Source organism: Numida meleagris, chromosome 1, assembly GCF_002078875.1.
Source record: "Numida meleagris isolate 19003 breed g44 Domestic line chromosome 1, NumMel1.0, whole genome shotgun sequence".
In the NCBI taxonomy this organism is placed as follows: domain Eukaryota; kingdom Metazoa; phylum Chordata; class Aves; order Galliformes; family Numididae; genus Numida; species Numida meleagris.
The window spans coordinates 122854683-122870825 of record NC_034409.1 but is presented as its reverse complement, the minus strand read 5'-3'; the positions used below and the strand labels follow the sequence as shown (position 1 = coordinate 122870825).

Below are 16143 nucleotides of genomic sequence, written 5' to 3'. Positions count from 1 at the left end.
TTCTGAGTAACCTCAAGTAACAGCAATCACTGATGTAATCTTAAATTCACATGAGATCAGACTTTTAAGATGATGATTGAATTCATAATCCAAACCTGGTATGGTGCCACAATTAAATATTTGTAATGGGCATAGTCAAACTGAGATTAAAACCATCAAAAACATTACAGATTCCGATGCTAGAAAGGTTCACTGTAACTAATCCATTTTTCATACAGCATTCATACACAAGGTACTGAATGGTGTTAAAAAACACATATTTCAGTTCTGATTTTAAGATGTTAATTTGCACAGTTTACAATTCAATTTCTGGTTGTTCTCATTCTCAAATATTCACATCAATTTGCAATAGACATAGTTGTTCAGTGGAAGACAAAAGATATGTCCATGCACACAGCAGATCCATACTTGACATTTTTGTCACTCGTCTCCTCGTTTATTAATTCAACTGTCAGTTTGGAGGAGCCAGTGTCTGTTGACAGATTTTCTCATTGTGGCATTTATTTATCAATCAGAACTGTTCCACTAAACCACATTTTGCACTGTATAGTGTTGTAGGTAATGAAATTCTTAAGCTTACTAATCCCTGGCTATTGATCTAAGTAGTTATGGATTCAGAACCCGGTTGCCTCTTCAGAGTCATGTTCACTGAAGTGTATCTGTCTTAGCAGCATGCACTGGGGACACATCACTATTCTCTTTTTAGCAAGCTGAAAACTTAACTATTTGTTTCAGTGCAATACAAGAAAAAATGTTACTACATGTGTTGTTTGTCTTTGGACCATAAGACATGATTGAATTGAATCTATTATTTCAAATATGTCTTGATGATAGGAATGTAAAGTTATTAACAACAAATTATTGATTGGCCAAAAGCATGTAGACCAATACATGCTCCTTAAAATCAGTCTAAAGCCACCAAGACCTCATCTTGACCTTCTTGCTTCACCTGTTCACCAGAACAAACTAAAAGCAAACTACTCACCATATCCGGAATCTGAAAATCTTATCAATACAGAGATTAAAGGTGGCATTTGAACATCTGGTCTATACAGAGCATAGTTGCTTAAGCACAAACTTGTGTGGCATACTTCTTTGCATATGTCTTTGAAGTCTGGAAGTGGTTGGCCTAGGAACAACAAAATTTTTGCTCAGTTCATTACAGTTTGCTTAGGTTACACACTTACAGACAAAACTATCATACTATAAGACTCCTTTGTCTAGGTCTTGAAGGCCTCAGTATCATTGATGTTACATGTAACTTTAAGGTTCTTGTGGTCCGAATATGTAAGTAAGCAGACAGGTAGCTTGAATCTAAGGTTTCATTGTTGTTTTGCAAAGCCATTAGCCATTCATAGGCACGTGATCAAAACAAAGCTTGTTTCTTTAAAGTGTAGTGAAATAATTGAAATTTCACATCTGCTGATAGATAGGGATTGATGTCTATGCACGCAGGAACAAATTGTTTAAGTGAGGCAGAAAAGGTCTCTGTAAGACCCCAGGTTAGACATTTAACGGCTTTGAACGACTCATTGAAGACAACTCCATATTTGAGCTTCTCATGCTAAAACACACCAAAATTGGATGAGAAAAGGCCTGAATTAACTGATAATTATTGTAATACATTTGTTCTTGGCATTTAGTATAGCTGCATTTCTTAAGGGCTTGTTGCTGCTTTTACTAGGTGACGTTCTAAGTGTTTTTAAGCAATTGGCCAGTGTCCTGTGGTTTTGAAGATACTTTGGCAATTCAATTACTTGCATCAAAAACTACATTGGATTTTTTTTTCTAGACTGTTTCATGTAGTTATTTATCCAGTAAACATATGATTAACTACACTAATAAATGAATCTGTATTAATTATCAACGCTTCATGATTCAAATTATACAGTAATGCAAATCCATTGCTTTAGGTGCCAGTGGCTTTCAGAAAATTGCTTTTCAACTCATGTATCGTACTAGATACTAGCCCTGAAGGTATATAGCTGTTAATGAAGACAGATCTTTTGTTTGCTTTAGAACAGTAATACAAAGCATGCAGCTTAAAAATAATAATAATAAAAAAGGCAGTTAGAGAAACAAAATCTTTCACTGTTTCCTGATGCTTATTACTGTTCATCAGGAATCTGCCTTTCTCACGCAGATTTCCTTTACAGTTCTGCAAAGCAGGAATTCCTTACGTGTCACAGAGATTTATTGAGCTTTTTCTTTAATATTCTAAATAAATACTTGTATTTGAAAAAAATCCAGCCCTCAGTTCTCATGTAAAGAGCTACCTGATGATTCAGAAGGTGACGTGGTTCAATCTCATTTTGCAGTTCATGAAAATTAGAACAGGAAAAATGTATTTAAATATAATAGGCTTGGCAGAACAGATATCTTTTTACCTCTGTATTATGAAAGTATTTCTCTCAGCATCCTTGAGTTAGGGCATTTCTTACTTTCATTTTATCATAGAATCATAGAATCATATGATTTTAACAATAAACTTACATTATAGTGTTGCCAGAGAGAGATTCAACTTTGCTTTCTAAACACCAGTCTCATTCTAACACATTCACTTTTCACCAGAGTGTGCAGAAAATGAAGATTTCTGTATTTTGGCAAGTCCCATATCATCCTCTGGAGGGCGGCTAAACTCTTTCTTGAATTTAAAAAAAAAAAAAAACAAGCAGCAGACATAGAAACACATGCTGTAAAGATTTGGGGATTCTTCACAATTTTGCAGCATGTGTGTTGCACACAAGCTCTGATGAGATGCTATCTATGTACAGAGTTTCAGTAATTCAGTCTCCATTAATGCCAAACCCTCTACAGAAACTCGTCCTGTGATTTCAGATAGGTTTGATCAGTGTACCAATCTTAAATCTATCCACAGCCAAATTGAACTGAGTATAGATATTGTTGATCCATTTGTGTCTGCACAGAACGACAGGTTCGCACTGCTCATTGCACAGAGTATAAAGGAAGATGGCCACATGCTGCTTCTCCCTCCCGTATGTTGTATCCGATGTTCACAGGACCATTTTATGTTCTGATCAAACTTTAACCCAGCTGAAATCATCCTCTTTCTTCAGAATTAGTTTTTTTCCAGCTGCTCGGTTGGACTGGCTGACAGTGAAATGAGCAGTACAAGAACTATGTGCAGCTGAGAGCAAAGAGCAGGATAGTTCTGCCCTCTCTTATCCGAAAGGTTCTCACAGATAGATCCTGTACACAGCATCTAGATTACCCACTGCAAAAGAGAAAATAGTGCCTTTCAGACAATGTTTGTCATGCCTGTAACTAGTTGCAGGTGATAGGCCAGCAAGTTTTTAGTGTCTTTGATCCACATGGGTGACAGAAGGAAAACGATTCGGGATGAATGTTTCTTTGCTATGTTCCTTAATGTTCCTTCTGTTGTTTCTATTTCACAGCTCCTGCTCTGGATGTAGACTGGCAGAACAACACTACTTTTGCCTCCTGCAGCACTGACATGTGCATTCACGTATGCAGACTTGGCTGTGATCGTCCCGTTAAAACCTTTCAAGGACACACAGTAAGTCTGAGAAGTCTAAAATGTTAGTAATTAAGTCATAGCTGCATGTAACAATGATGACAGCTGATGTGTTTGCAGGGTGCATTCTAGAGCCGGAGGCGTTACATCCCATTGCTTTCCTAAAAACATATTCTTCAGAAGTGAGTCACTGCCTGGGAGAAGGGATAGACTGTTCTAAATCTTTGTAGGAGGCAAAACCTGCAACTTAAACAGTGAGACTATTTATATGTAGCAGGAGCTGCAGACTAAAGGCACATAAATAAATAAGATTTTGTTTTCCACTGGTGTAATTTCCTTTAGTAAATGAGAACGATGAATAAGGAGAGAACAATTTCCCTCCAGTTGTTGTTCAGTTTGAAAATCAATTTCATCTAATATCTGTTTAAGATGTATTTTGCAACTCATTTTTTAGTACACAGTGCCTGTCAAAAGCTAGTTTTTCTAGCTTTCATTCATGAGAAAACTGCTATCAGACACAGACCTGTAATTTAGGTATTAACTCCCAGAACTGCTATCTCCCCACAGAGGAAAAGCAATGCTTTTTGAGACCTTTAGCTAGTCTGTGGTTAAACTGACATTACGCTGATATTTTATGACAAGTTATATGTTCATACGAGCAGAATGGTGGATTCTATGATTACATGAATTGAACCATTTTGCACACGGACCAAATTTTGCCTTCAAATATTTGTACAGGTCCTTTTAATGTCAATTGAAACGTGTAAAACGGATTAAGCAAAATTAACATATTTTCCAGGATTATTTTCACTGAGACCCTGAGCCAGTTTATGCTTTAAAAAAAAAACAGTCTTTTCCCTTTTTGTGAAATGCTCTTTTACACTGTTACTACATATGTGTGACCCTCAAAAAAGCACCGAAAACTTTCTGATTGCCATGGGATACATTAGGTCTAGTTAATTGTAAAGTGCTATAAAAATTGATCTGGAAAAAATCATGAAATATTCAACATTCCATGCTGAATTTCATCTAGAAATACAGTCCTTTTTAGAGAAGCCTGTGTTGTTGTAGAACTGCAATACTAAGAATAATAAAGTCCACAAAACTTTATGCCCCACTGGTATTTTCTGTTACAGATCTACATAATATTAACCTAAGAAATATTTCAGTTTAAAAATGGGTTAATGCTCTGTTATCATTCTGTCTGCTTTGAGGATTTGTTTAAATCCTAGCACTTGCGAAGTATGAGAGTCTTTGTAGTAGAAAACATATCAGAAGACTGATTGTGTGTATTTTTCACAAACACAAAATGGTTACCATTCCTAAATGGTATTTAAATAGCGGGTTATGGAGGCAGCGCTTCTTTTGTTCGCCCATAGAGCAAAGAGCTGTAATTTGTAGTTCACCTTGTTGGAGCCATAAACCATGAGTGCCCTCTGCTGGGTATCCAGTACAATGCGGGTAACCTGAATATTCACTTAATAAAATCACTCTTTATTTCAGAATGAAGTTAATGCTATCAAATGGGACCCATCTGGTATGCTACTAGCATCTTGCTCCGATGATATGACATTAAAGGTAATATAATTTCCACACCTGCTGATGAAAAAGTAAAGACAAACATCGTTTCTGTTTTTTAATCTTCTCCAGAATGATATTCTGTGTGACTGAATACTCTTCATGAACAATAATTTCATTTTATCCCAGATTTCTTAAAGCCAACGTGAAAGATTGAAAATAGAGAAGCAGCCGCTGGGAAAACGGAAACATCCTATCGAAATGAGTGTCAAGTGACTGATACGTCACTGCCACAGAATATTCTTAGTTTAAATGTACACATAGATATATAAATATATCTATATACCTACTTGCCTGCCAATGGAAGTTCAATCCCTATGCCAAGAAGCAGTCTATTGCAAGAAGAATGTAAAGATAAAGAGTTTTCCCCTTGGAGTCTTTCTGTCTGACAGTAATTTCCTTGAAGTCATCTGATTTTTTGTGAAAAGCCTTGGCCAGAGCATTGTATATTCAATGTATATTCAGAGCCCAGCAAAAATCTGAAGTGCTCTCTGAAAACCTCTTTATCCATTCACTGTATAGGAAGCCTAAGGCAGCTATACTGCTGGTTTACTTGCCTCTGTTATGTGCTTGAAGGTAATGGGATTCATCCAGATCTGTCTTAGAGATAGCATAGGCTATCAACGTAGCTGGGCCACTGCACTGTACCAGCAAAATTCTGTTAATACAGGGAGGCTCTGGGCTAGCAGAAATACTTCTTGTCATAGAACTTCTCCAGCCCAAACTCTTCTCAGTCTCGTTGTCCCTTCCCAGCTGCATTAAATGAAGGCTATGTCTATACAGGAAGATCTGTATTGAAACAGCTAAGCTCTCCTGCTGGCCTGCAGAGCTAGCCCTACACCGCTGTTAATATATACTGTTTTCTCTGAGCAAAGCAAACATCCCAGGCAAGATACAGTTTTGCAAATACTGCAAATACACTGCGTACATTGCTTATCTTCTTCCATCATCCATAATGTTTGAATGAAAGTACCAGGAAAACAAATAGAGTTTAGGAAGAAAAGGAAGATCTGACTGGGCTGTTGAGAAAATTGCTATGTTCTAAGCTGTTATAAACAGTTTACTCTTATTCTGTAAGGGACTGCTATTGCACTCTGTGATTTAAACTGCAAGTTAAACTTTTCTGAATGGAATAGCTTCAGATCCTGTATGAAAATACGTGGATTGGCAATGGCTAGTATAGCAACTATTTAGTTCTTCTGATCTATTGAATAAGTACTATTAGATGTATAGCACTTTCCCCCCATGGGACTATTCTGACATGTGCATTGTAGGTGTCAAACTGCTGTATTTATAAACTCAAATTAGGTTATATTTGCGTATATGCACGTGTGTCCAAATACTAAATAAACAAAAGGCAAGAATAACATGGAGAGAACTGAAATAATTAACCTGAGATTTTTAACATTGCTGCTTTTACCCCTTCACAATTACTCTGATGTAGATTTGGAGTATGAAGCAAGATACCTGTGTACATGACCTTCAGGCTCACAGCAAAGAGATTTATACTATCAAATGGAGTCCTACAGGACCAGGCACCAGCAACCCAAACTCCAACATCATGTTAGCAAGGTAAAAATAAACCTCTTTCTACTGCTTACCAAGGAAAAGAATCATTCTTCTGACATGTAACTCCACTGTTACCTTGCTGTCAGTCTTCCTGTTTACCATTCTAATAAGCCATCTGCTGAATAAAGTAAACAGTACCTGCATTCGTAAATCAGGGGGATGGATACAAAAGGCAGAGGAATTATATTCGAAAGATGAAAAAGAGGAAGAGTTGAGTCATACGATATTTTAACTATTCAGTTATCTCAATAAGAAGATTGTAAACATGGCATTGTACCTTCATATCCAGCATCTGGTTGTTATGAGAGCATGTCTTAAATGAAACAGATGGCAGCCCATTAAGCCAGTCAGAAAGTATTCTAACAAGGGTCATGCAATTCACCTGGGCAGATACTGACAATTTTTAAAGTCGTGTTAATTAATGGATAATGTTTGAAATTCTACTTAAAAATCTGTTCAAAATTCTTCTGTGAGTTTAGGAAATATATTTACTTGTAGAATACCAGTTAAGGGTAGTACCATGAGATGATCAAATCAGTTCATGATGTTTTCGATTTGAGAACGAATTGTGTTGAGTTGTTTTATTTATTTTACTCCTCAGTCTGGGAGTGGATGTGGAAGAACCTGGCTTTCTTGGAGTTGTTCTTCTAATATCATTTTTACTACCAGTTATTTCCCTTGCCTTTCTCTAGGCCTACAGTTGGGGATTTAGATGATCTGTAACAAAAAAAAAAAAAAAGGCACTGAAACAAAATGAAAAGAATCCTGATTCTAGAGAATTACAGAATTCTAATTAATAAAAGGCACAGATTCTTAAGGACTAAGATTTCTCTAGAACAGTTTATCCTGTTAATGACAACTTGTATTTTACCTTCCTGGATAACAGCAGGTGGAACCTCAGAAAGAGTAGCTAGGCCTTCTTTGGCCTAGTGATCAGATCCAGTGTACAGTATCTTCAGTTAAAGGGGCTACATGTGAGAATTCAGTTCTGTAGGTACAGTCCTTGTCATGAAGAATGTAAAAGTTTTAATGTTTTGCTTTTTTATTTGGAACATTATTTTCTGCTTACCCAGAAAAAAACTCTTGGTATTCTTTTCAAACATTTACAGTATCAAACTACAAATGGATTAACACCCGAATTAAGACATGGTTTGTGTTTGAATGCTTCTTGTAGTGCTTCATTTGATTCCACTGTTCGGCTGTGGGACGTTGATCGAGGAGTCTGCATCCATACATTAACAAAGCATCAAGAGCCTGTCTACAGTGTAGCTTTTAGTCCTGATGGAAAATATCTAGCGAGTGGGTCCTTTGACAAATGTGTCCATATATGGAATACTCAGGTACTATTTTGATTCATGTGAAGCTCATCTGTTTTGGATGGCACATTAATAGCAAAAACTTAAGTGGAAAACCTCTGCAATGGTAGGGTTAACCTGATTATACTGACTGATGGAAATCCCAGCATAACAGTTGAGTCACTAGGAATAAGTGATAATTATATTTAGTAACAAAATGAGTTCAGTTGTGAATCTGATGCACCTGGCTTATCCTTTGTGGTGGTGAGATGAGGGATCCAAAGGGAATACAGGCTAGGGATTGGAGATACTGCAGAGAAAAGTGGAGCATTTTGAGTTTTTTCTTCCTAGAGCCAAGAAGTTCTTTCCACTCATGTACTAGATCCTAAGTACTGGAAGCAAGCTAAAATTGCTGGGTTCTGCTTTCATGTCCACACAGTTTTTTTCCTGAAACTGTTCAGTGATCTGTATGTGCTTAGAAACTGTGGCAGTTCTCCTGTTACTTGATTCTAATGCAAGGAGATGTATATTGCATGAAGACCTTGGAGAAGACTGATGGCAGAAGTGCCGTACACTTCCACAGTTCCACAGATTTGGTTTTGAATATTGATGCCTGAGCACCAAATTAAACAATAAAATTTAGAGAGGAACATCTCCTCAGCTTAACTCCACAGAGCTCTACTGTTGTAGAGCTGACATAAACAGTTGTTTAAGAGTCATAGTGTAAATTGCTTTCTGGATGAGCCTGTTTCTCTTCAGTCTCAAAGACCAGTTTCTTAACTTTAGCATCTTACAAAGACGACTATAGTTAGGTGATATGAATAGTTCCCACACACTACCACTGTCTTCTATTTAGCGTCGTGACACACTGCAGAGAAAAAGAAGGGAACTTCTGTGTTGAATGTTTCCATGCTCTCTTGCTTTGTAGAGTGGAACTCTAGTACATAGCTACCGAGGCACCGGAGGCATCTTTGAAGTCTGCTGGAATGCTAGAGGAGACAAAGTGGGAGCAAGCGCATCAGATGGATCGGTAAGAAGCTTTACACTTAGTAAATTTTGGGAAGAAGTTACTCTTCTGGAGAGTGTCAACGAAAAACATGTATGCCATATTGCCTTTTCTGGACAGAACTCAAGGTGTAGACAGCTCCAGACAGAAATAAGTACCTCTGTGGAGTATATTATAACTGCTCCTGCTTTGAAAGGGTTGGAATGATAGAAGTTGATATTTTTATTGAAAATGAAGAGTGCTTGTGAAATTGGTGAATATTATCAAAGGTGGGAATGAATTTTAAATACATACTTGATAAGAACAGCAGAAGTGTTGTTTCTATCATTATTTATCTTAAATGTTAGTTTTTAATGATAGATCACGCCAATCAACTCTCAAAGTTGATTTGGGGCTTTCTAATTTTACCCCAAAAAAGAAATGTATTTTTGAATAGTACCTGAGGGAACAGTTTTTCAGTATGATGCCCAGTGAGTTCATCCCATGGTAAAGGAAAGCTGCTGCTGAAGATAAACTAAATATTCATTACAATTTTTTTGTTATTTGTTAAAAATTTCAGTTATAGCACAATTAGCTTGTGAAGGACACACAGATGCTATAACATGCACTGTATATACATAACACTGACTAAAATGACTTCTACACATCTGGCTGGCATAACTCTACTGTAGAGCAGTATTTTTCCACTGTTTTTCATGAAGGGTACACGTAGAACTTGATTCAGTTGCTTGAGTTGTACCATTTGAACTGGCGCCATGCCTGGCTTCCAGCAGCTACTCCAAATGGGCACTTGTCTGCTCTACGTCCTGTGTCATGCCCGCCCAGCCTGTGCGTATATTTTGGATATACTTCAAAAACTGAAGTGTTTAAGCAACTAAATAGAGCCTATAGTTCTATAGGGGATGTGCCACCAAAATGTTTGTTTGTAACTCAACGCAATCCCAGCTAAGCCTTCAGTGTACATTTTCCACTTCTGTTTTGTTCCCTTGCTTGTGTGCATGTAAGCAGGTACTTGAGACAGACTTGATTTGAAGCTTGGGTGCGTAGCGCACAGCTGGCTGATCAGCCTTTATGCTGGGCCGTATATAAGTAGGAATTCCAAGTATCTTTCAAAAATGTTTCTTAATCCTGAGTCTTTTTTCTCTAGGTTTGTGTTCTAGATCTGCGGAAATAAAAGTGAAGTTTTAGAAGAAATTTCAAATGGACCAGCAGTGAATGTGTGGGGAGAAGCACTCTTCAAAACTATTCTTAACAGCTCCAGAACTGTATGAACTTGAACAAAGTTAGAGTGTACTGTGAAACCAACTCTCCCTGGCCACAGGTGTCTAGTATTTTGTCCGTAACCTTCATCAAGGAGTAAAAACACAGTCACTTCAGAGGGGGAGGGAATGGTTTCCACCTGGAACATTCAGCCTTGGAAGCATGAAGCCACCAGCTAGGCATTGCACTGTTTGGTTTGCGTCTGAGAACTTGCTCTGATGGCTGGGAAAAAAGCTGTGCCAAAAAAAAAATTAATAAAAAAAAAAAGAAAAATGCTGTGATAAACCAAAAGGGAAAAAAAAAAAAGTCCTCCTCCATGCGGTGTTGTATTTTTTTCCTTCCAATTTGGACACTACAGTTGCTCTCCCAAAGGACGTTCAAAGACCAGTTTGTACTGATGAAATGCTCAACTTTGTAATCACAACACTTTCTATTTTCTAGACTACTTTTTTTGTTCAGTGGTTTTTCTATCAGCTGGAATATTACAGCCTGGAGGATCCCAGGCTTAGGATGAACTTTTGTTGTTTTCCTTTTATTTCTCCCTTCCACTCCCAACTTCTCCTTCCTTTCTTTTCTCCTTTTTCTTCTTGCCCGTTTTTTTTTTTTTTCTTTTTTCCCTGTATGCCCATAGTAGATGTAGCCAGGTGGACATGACAATGAAAATTTTTGACAGACTGCTTCTCCTCTCTTCTCTATTTCTTTTCCTTTCTTTCTCTCCGTTTAAAAGAAAAAGAATCCTTCATGCTTCAGATCTTAGCGTCTCAAGGGCACTTTCAGCAAATTGTGTAATAAGTGCTTTATATAAGAATGCAGTGCTGGGGAAGATTTTTACAGGAGAAAGATGACTTTTAACAGAAAGAACCCAGTGTATTTTTGGAAAAAAAAATATTTTTTATGTTGAACACAGTTTTAAAAGCTGAAAATGGCCACCAAATGTAGACCAGTTGTGTAATTCAAGCAAAAAGAATGACCGAGTCCAAGGAACATGAAAGGTGCAGTATCCTTTTTGTCTTCTCTCTCAGAAAGTGCTGAAAGACCAAATACCATTTGATACCATAAATGCCAGTCGTTTACTAAGAGACCTCTTCCAGCAGCCAGACATTTATAAGTCTCCCTTCATTTTTGTGGCTGTTTGATAATTTACACTTATTAAAAGGAATTCGTAGGTTTGAGACCATAAGTACAATATTCAGTTTTGTGAGTGCATATTTTTGTTTATCCTCAGTAACATGGGGAAAACCATTGTCCATCTTCTTTCCTCGAGAGACAGTTCAGATTTCATACAGACCATATGTTTGGCTGCCGGTGGCCTCGTTGAGCAGTGCTGTCCTCCACTATTTTCATATTCATCCCATCAGCTGTTTCTATTCCAGTAAGTCAGTGACTTAATGGGACCAACTGGACCAAGATACATTGACTGTGGCTGTGTTGAAGAATGGACTGACCGTCTGTGGTCAGCACACCTAAAACCAGGCTCTTCCATTGCACCTGGCAGTGCGTCGTGCTGCTGTCACCCTCTGCCTTGCGTGTTCTCCATGTGACAAGAAAGGCTCTGGGTCTGCACATGGACGGTCACCGTCTGTCCAGACAAGTTTAGCTTTGAGTGGTGCTCAGAAGACAATGTAGAACGCTCAGTTTGGTGAGGACGCGATAAACAATATATAAGCTATTTCTTATCATATATGTCACGATGAAGTTATAGTGGGCAAAATGATCAGAACGACAATAAAGAATTCCAGAGAGCCACCTATCCATTTTGGACATGATTTCCTTACTGCAAGCTAGACGTCTGCAGATTAAGATTTCTTTACTGTAAGAGCAAATGATGGATGCAGAGAAGGTACAGGAAAGCCAAAGGCAGAGCTTACTGGAAGTGGTGTAAATGCTGAGGCAGCCTCGGGGTGGTGGCTGCATTATTCAGACAGATCCTCAGAACTGGCTGAATTGAGCTGCTATCCTCCCTAGCCTGCAGGCGAGGCAAGGTTTGTAGGACTGAGAAAAGGAAACTGAGAACCCTCTGAAAATCACACAGCACATTCCCACCCAAAGTCGCTATTTCTGTAACACGGAATCTGTCCTTTGATTTGACCACTGCTGCTGAAGTGGTGATTTGATCTGAGCAAAAATCAAACCAGAGCCTTAACTGCTAAACTGGTGGTGCAAGACCCACTGGGCATCACAGCATCATTAAGTTTATATTTCCTTTCTTCTCTTGTATTTTCCTCTCTTTATACCTAAATCTTTATCTGAGTCCTTCCCGTGAAACCAGCCACTGCCAGCTTCAGCTGCTTTTCTTAAAGATATGCACTTGGAAAGGAGAAAATAAGGAAAATAAGTAACTGCAAAAAGTGCTACTTAGTCTGAGGGGAAAGCAGTTGTATGGCATTTTGGTTACTGGTTACAGTTAGGCTTGTTTTTAATTTGTATCAGAGAACTGGACACTGGAAGGTATTGAGGGTTATTTTCAGTGTCAAATATGTCTCTGTGTAGTTTGTAGATTTTTGCTCCAAGAGCATGGCTGTAGATGATCATATGACAGCTTTGTGCTGTTTTATAGTAACTACGTGCTCCTACTAATTTAAGTCACTATTTACAAAAGAGTACTTACTAGAAGGGAGACTTGAACTTGAATATGAAGGTTTTTTGTGGTTTCCTAAAGCACGGTTGGATTGATGATTGGAGTTGAATCTTTGCATGTACACGGTTAACTTCCCAAGCTGCTTTTGAGTGGCATTTCTGAGAATATCACACAAAAACTCCTGGTTTGCAGACAGTGGAGGGCAGAGTGGATGGAACCCTGGGCTGGCTCTGTCCCTTGTGCAATGCTTGAATTCAGCCAGACTCAGGATTCAAAGACATGGGCTTGCTCAATCTGAGTTTGGCTGTGCCGCATGGCTGCCTTATTGTGCAGCCCAAGTTCTGTGCTTATTCCAGGAATAGATACTGTAGATACCTCAGCAGCATCAACAGTGAGTGCTTCTTTTTTCTTTTTCCTTTTTGCAAACTGCTGGTGAGAATGACGTCTTTCCTCTGCCAGTCTGCATGGAGGTAAGAAGCCAAGAGAAACAAAATTCTGATATGGGTAGATTTGCAAAGCCTCCTTGTGAGGGAGGCTGCCCTTCTGGGTGTTCTCTGGACAAACCATCAGATTGGAAAGCACTATACTGGACGAGCTAACAACACTTTCCTTTCTTCCCCTCCCTAAAGACTGGGAAGATCCCCCAAGATACTGCAGTAGGTCATTTTCAGATACAATGAGTGCAGCTATTGAGACGAAGGAGGGCTGAAGACGCAGTTGCGAAGGATAATCCTATCCCAGCAGCTGGTGTCTTTAGGACATGGGCAGTGAGAAGGCTTCTCCAGGCATCAGTTCAAGGCAAAATCTAAACCTAGGCCTTCAGGACTGCCCTCGTGGCAGCTCTCGCTTTGCTGCGTCACTGCAGAGACCTCCCTCAGCTAACACTGCCATTTTGTGGCTGCTCCGGAACAGAATAGCATGAAACAACAGGCCAGTGGACTTAAGCAGTGTTCTCATACAGTATTTTTGGATTTTGTTTATAGTTCTTTATAGTGGGAGGGAATTGGAAAAAAAAAAAAAAAAACCTAAGTGACCAAACAGGACTGTGAAACCATCAAGAAGCTTATTGGATTTTTGTCATTGCTGGCTGTCTGGAACTGGCCTTGAAGTGAAAAAAACAATTTGTGAAAAACCTCTCAACTCTGTGGGCTAGAAGGATACTGGATCTTTTATGTAGAAAACACTGGGTCCCTTATGGGGCACTAACGGGCCTGACTTACAGGGTTATACACACATTAACCCCATGCTACATCTTAGAAATTTCCTTTTAATTTGTTAAAAATATGAGAAAAAATAGCTAATTTTAGAGCCAAGTGAAGTGCACTTTGTCAAATGTAAGGGTCTGCTTTGTTTTTGGGTTTCTTTTTTCTTTTTCCCCTTTTAATTTCTCCCCCTTTTTTCCTCCTTTTGCCTTTTTAAAAGATGTGGTTCTTTGTCAATAGCAGAAATGTTCTTTCAGCCACTCACTGAAATTCTGAATTCTGGCTTCTGCAGTTTTTATTGTCTGTGTCAGACTTGCAGCCAGACTTGGTTCTCATTTCAGCATTTCCCAGGTTCTGTTGAAACAACATCAACCCTTATTTTGTTTCTCCCCCACCCACACTTTCTTCAAATTCACCTTGTGTATTGTAGCTCATTTGTTTTAAGGAGAGAATCAACAGATCATATTCAGTGTCTTGAATAAATTGCTATATTTTGATATTAGAGAATTCTGTGCGTGTTGTTCCTTATTCTTTCCTGGCTGTTTTGCATTCCGTGCTTAAGAGCTGGGGTTGGGTGACTGAACTGTTTAGTTTTATTTTCCCCCAGTGATGAGTTTTTGGAAGTCCATCATTTTAAAAGGTGCAGAAGGCTGCAGTACTGAGCACTGGCCTGTGCAGATGGTCAGGAACCAATCTGAATAAGGCTGGGTTAAGGTAATTTAAAAAAAAATCTTCTAAAGGAAATTTCTCCGGATGAAATAAATTGGACTCTAGGTTGATGTATGTACATTGTTAATCTTTTCTTCAAGCTGTTAAGGCCCTCTGCTTGAGCAATTGGAGGTTTTTGAAAGACTTCAGGATATACCAGCTCATGCGCTGGGGCTTCCATTCTTCTGTTCAGCCATTACTAGAGGTATATAGAAAAGAGAGAAAAGAGGGATGTCCTGTCCCATCCCGAGATGCCCAAGGAAAGCAAGATTCCTGCAGTTGTCCCCTCCAACAGAAGATCCTATGGGCACCCCCTGAGAGTTCCTCTGCTGGCCTGGGGCTCACAGCACCAATGCCTCACACACACAGTGGGGTTTCTGAGCTTTAACAGCCCACATGTGTGGTTTGTAGCTGCGTTTCACTCCACAAAATGGGACCCACAGTGCATATGGGATTTTTGCTTTGTGACCGTGTACCACAAAGACCATTTCCCTACGCTAAGGCTTAAAATTGTCAAGAGCCTTCAAAAGGCATTAGCGCAAAGTCCAAGCGTGCTCTTACATACCAACATTATCCAATTTGTAGGTATTTAAGAACTTGGTGTGAAAAGTTTGGGACAAGTCAACTTTAAGAAAATCCAATGTGATGATGATCATAGAATCAAAGAATGGCTTGGGTTGGAAGGGACCTCAAAGCCCACCCAGTCCCATCCCCTGCCATGGGCAGGGCTGCTCCCCACCAGCTCAGGCTGCCCAGGGCCCCATCCAACCTGGCCTTGAGTGCCTCCAGGGACGGGGCATCACAGCTTCTCTGGGCAGCTGTGCCAGGGCCTCACCGCCCTCTGAGTAGAGAGTTTCCTCCAAACATCTAACTTAAATTTACTCTTAGTTAAAAACCATTCCCCCTTGTCCTATCACCACACTCTCTGACAAAGAGTCCCTCTCTAGCTGTCCCATAGGCACCCATTACGTACTGGAAGGCCACTGTAACGTCTCACCAGAGCCTTTTCTTCAGATTCTCCTTTAGGCAGGATCAACATATTATCATGCTATCAAATACCCAAGAAAGAGAAAATAATGCTGTTTTTGTCTCAGTTTATGCCCTGAAAGTTGTCCAGCATTAATATACAATGAATTCCCTATAACCGAGTGAGTTGAAAGCAGCAGTACACATAAACTCAGCTCTCACAAGACCACAAACCACCAGAGGTCTTCACAGCAGCTTCTCAAAGGAAAGTGGAAGCTGGGGGGAAAGGAGAGAGCGACTGCAGAGCTAAAGCTTTAACACAGCATGACCTAAAAGCTGCCGCTTTACGTGCTTCTTAATAAATTCTGTGCTATAGTCCTACATTTAGTCACATCATTTGCAGTCACGTTTCAAGAAAATGTACTACTGTCAAACTAAAACCTGCCGTTTACTTTTCTTTATTTATCCTGTAAATATTTACTTAG

General features: G+C 39.1%; 1 protein-coding gene across 2 annotated transcripts in view; it reads left to right on the top strand.

Moving 5' to 3' along the window:
- TBL1X (transducin beta like 1X-linked) overlaps positions 1-14491 on the top strand; it is a 195832-nt gene extending 181341 nt beyond the window's left edge. For both annotated transcript variants that reach the window (XM_021410852.1, XM_021410844.1), the window contains 6 exons: positions 3417-3538; positions 5000-5074; positions 6519-6646; positions 7818-7983; positions 8867-8968; positions 10092-14491. In XM_021410852.1, the coding sequence (XP_021266527.1) occupies positions 3417-3538; positions 5000-5074; positions 6519-6646; positions 7818-7983; positions 8867-8968; positions 10092-10118 (620 nt within the window). In that variant the 3' untranslated portion in view covers positions 10119-14491. The remainder of the gene's footprint in view (positions 1-3416; positions 3539-4999; positions 5075-6518; positions 6647-7817; positions 7984-8866; positions 8969-10091) is intronic.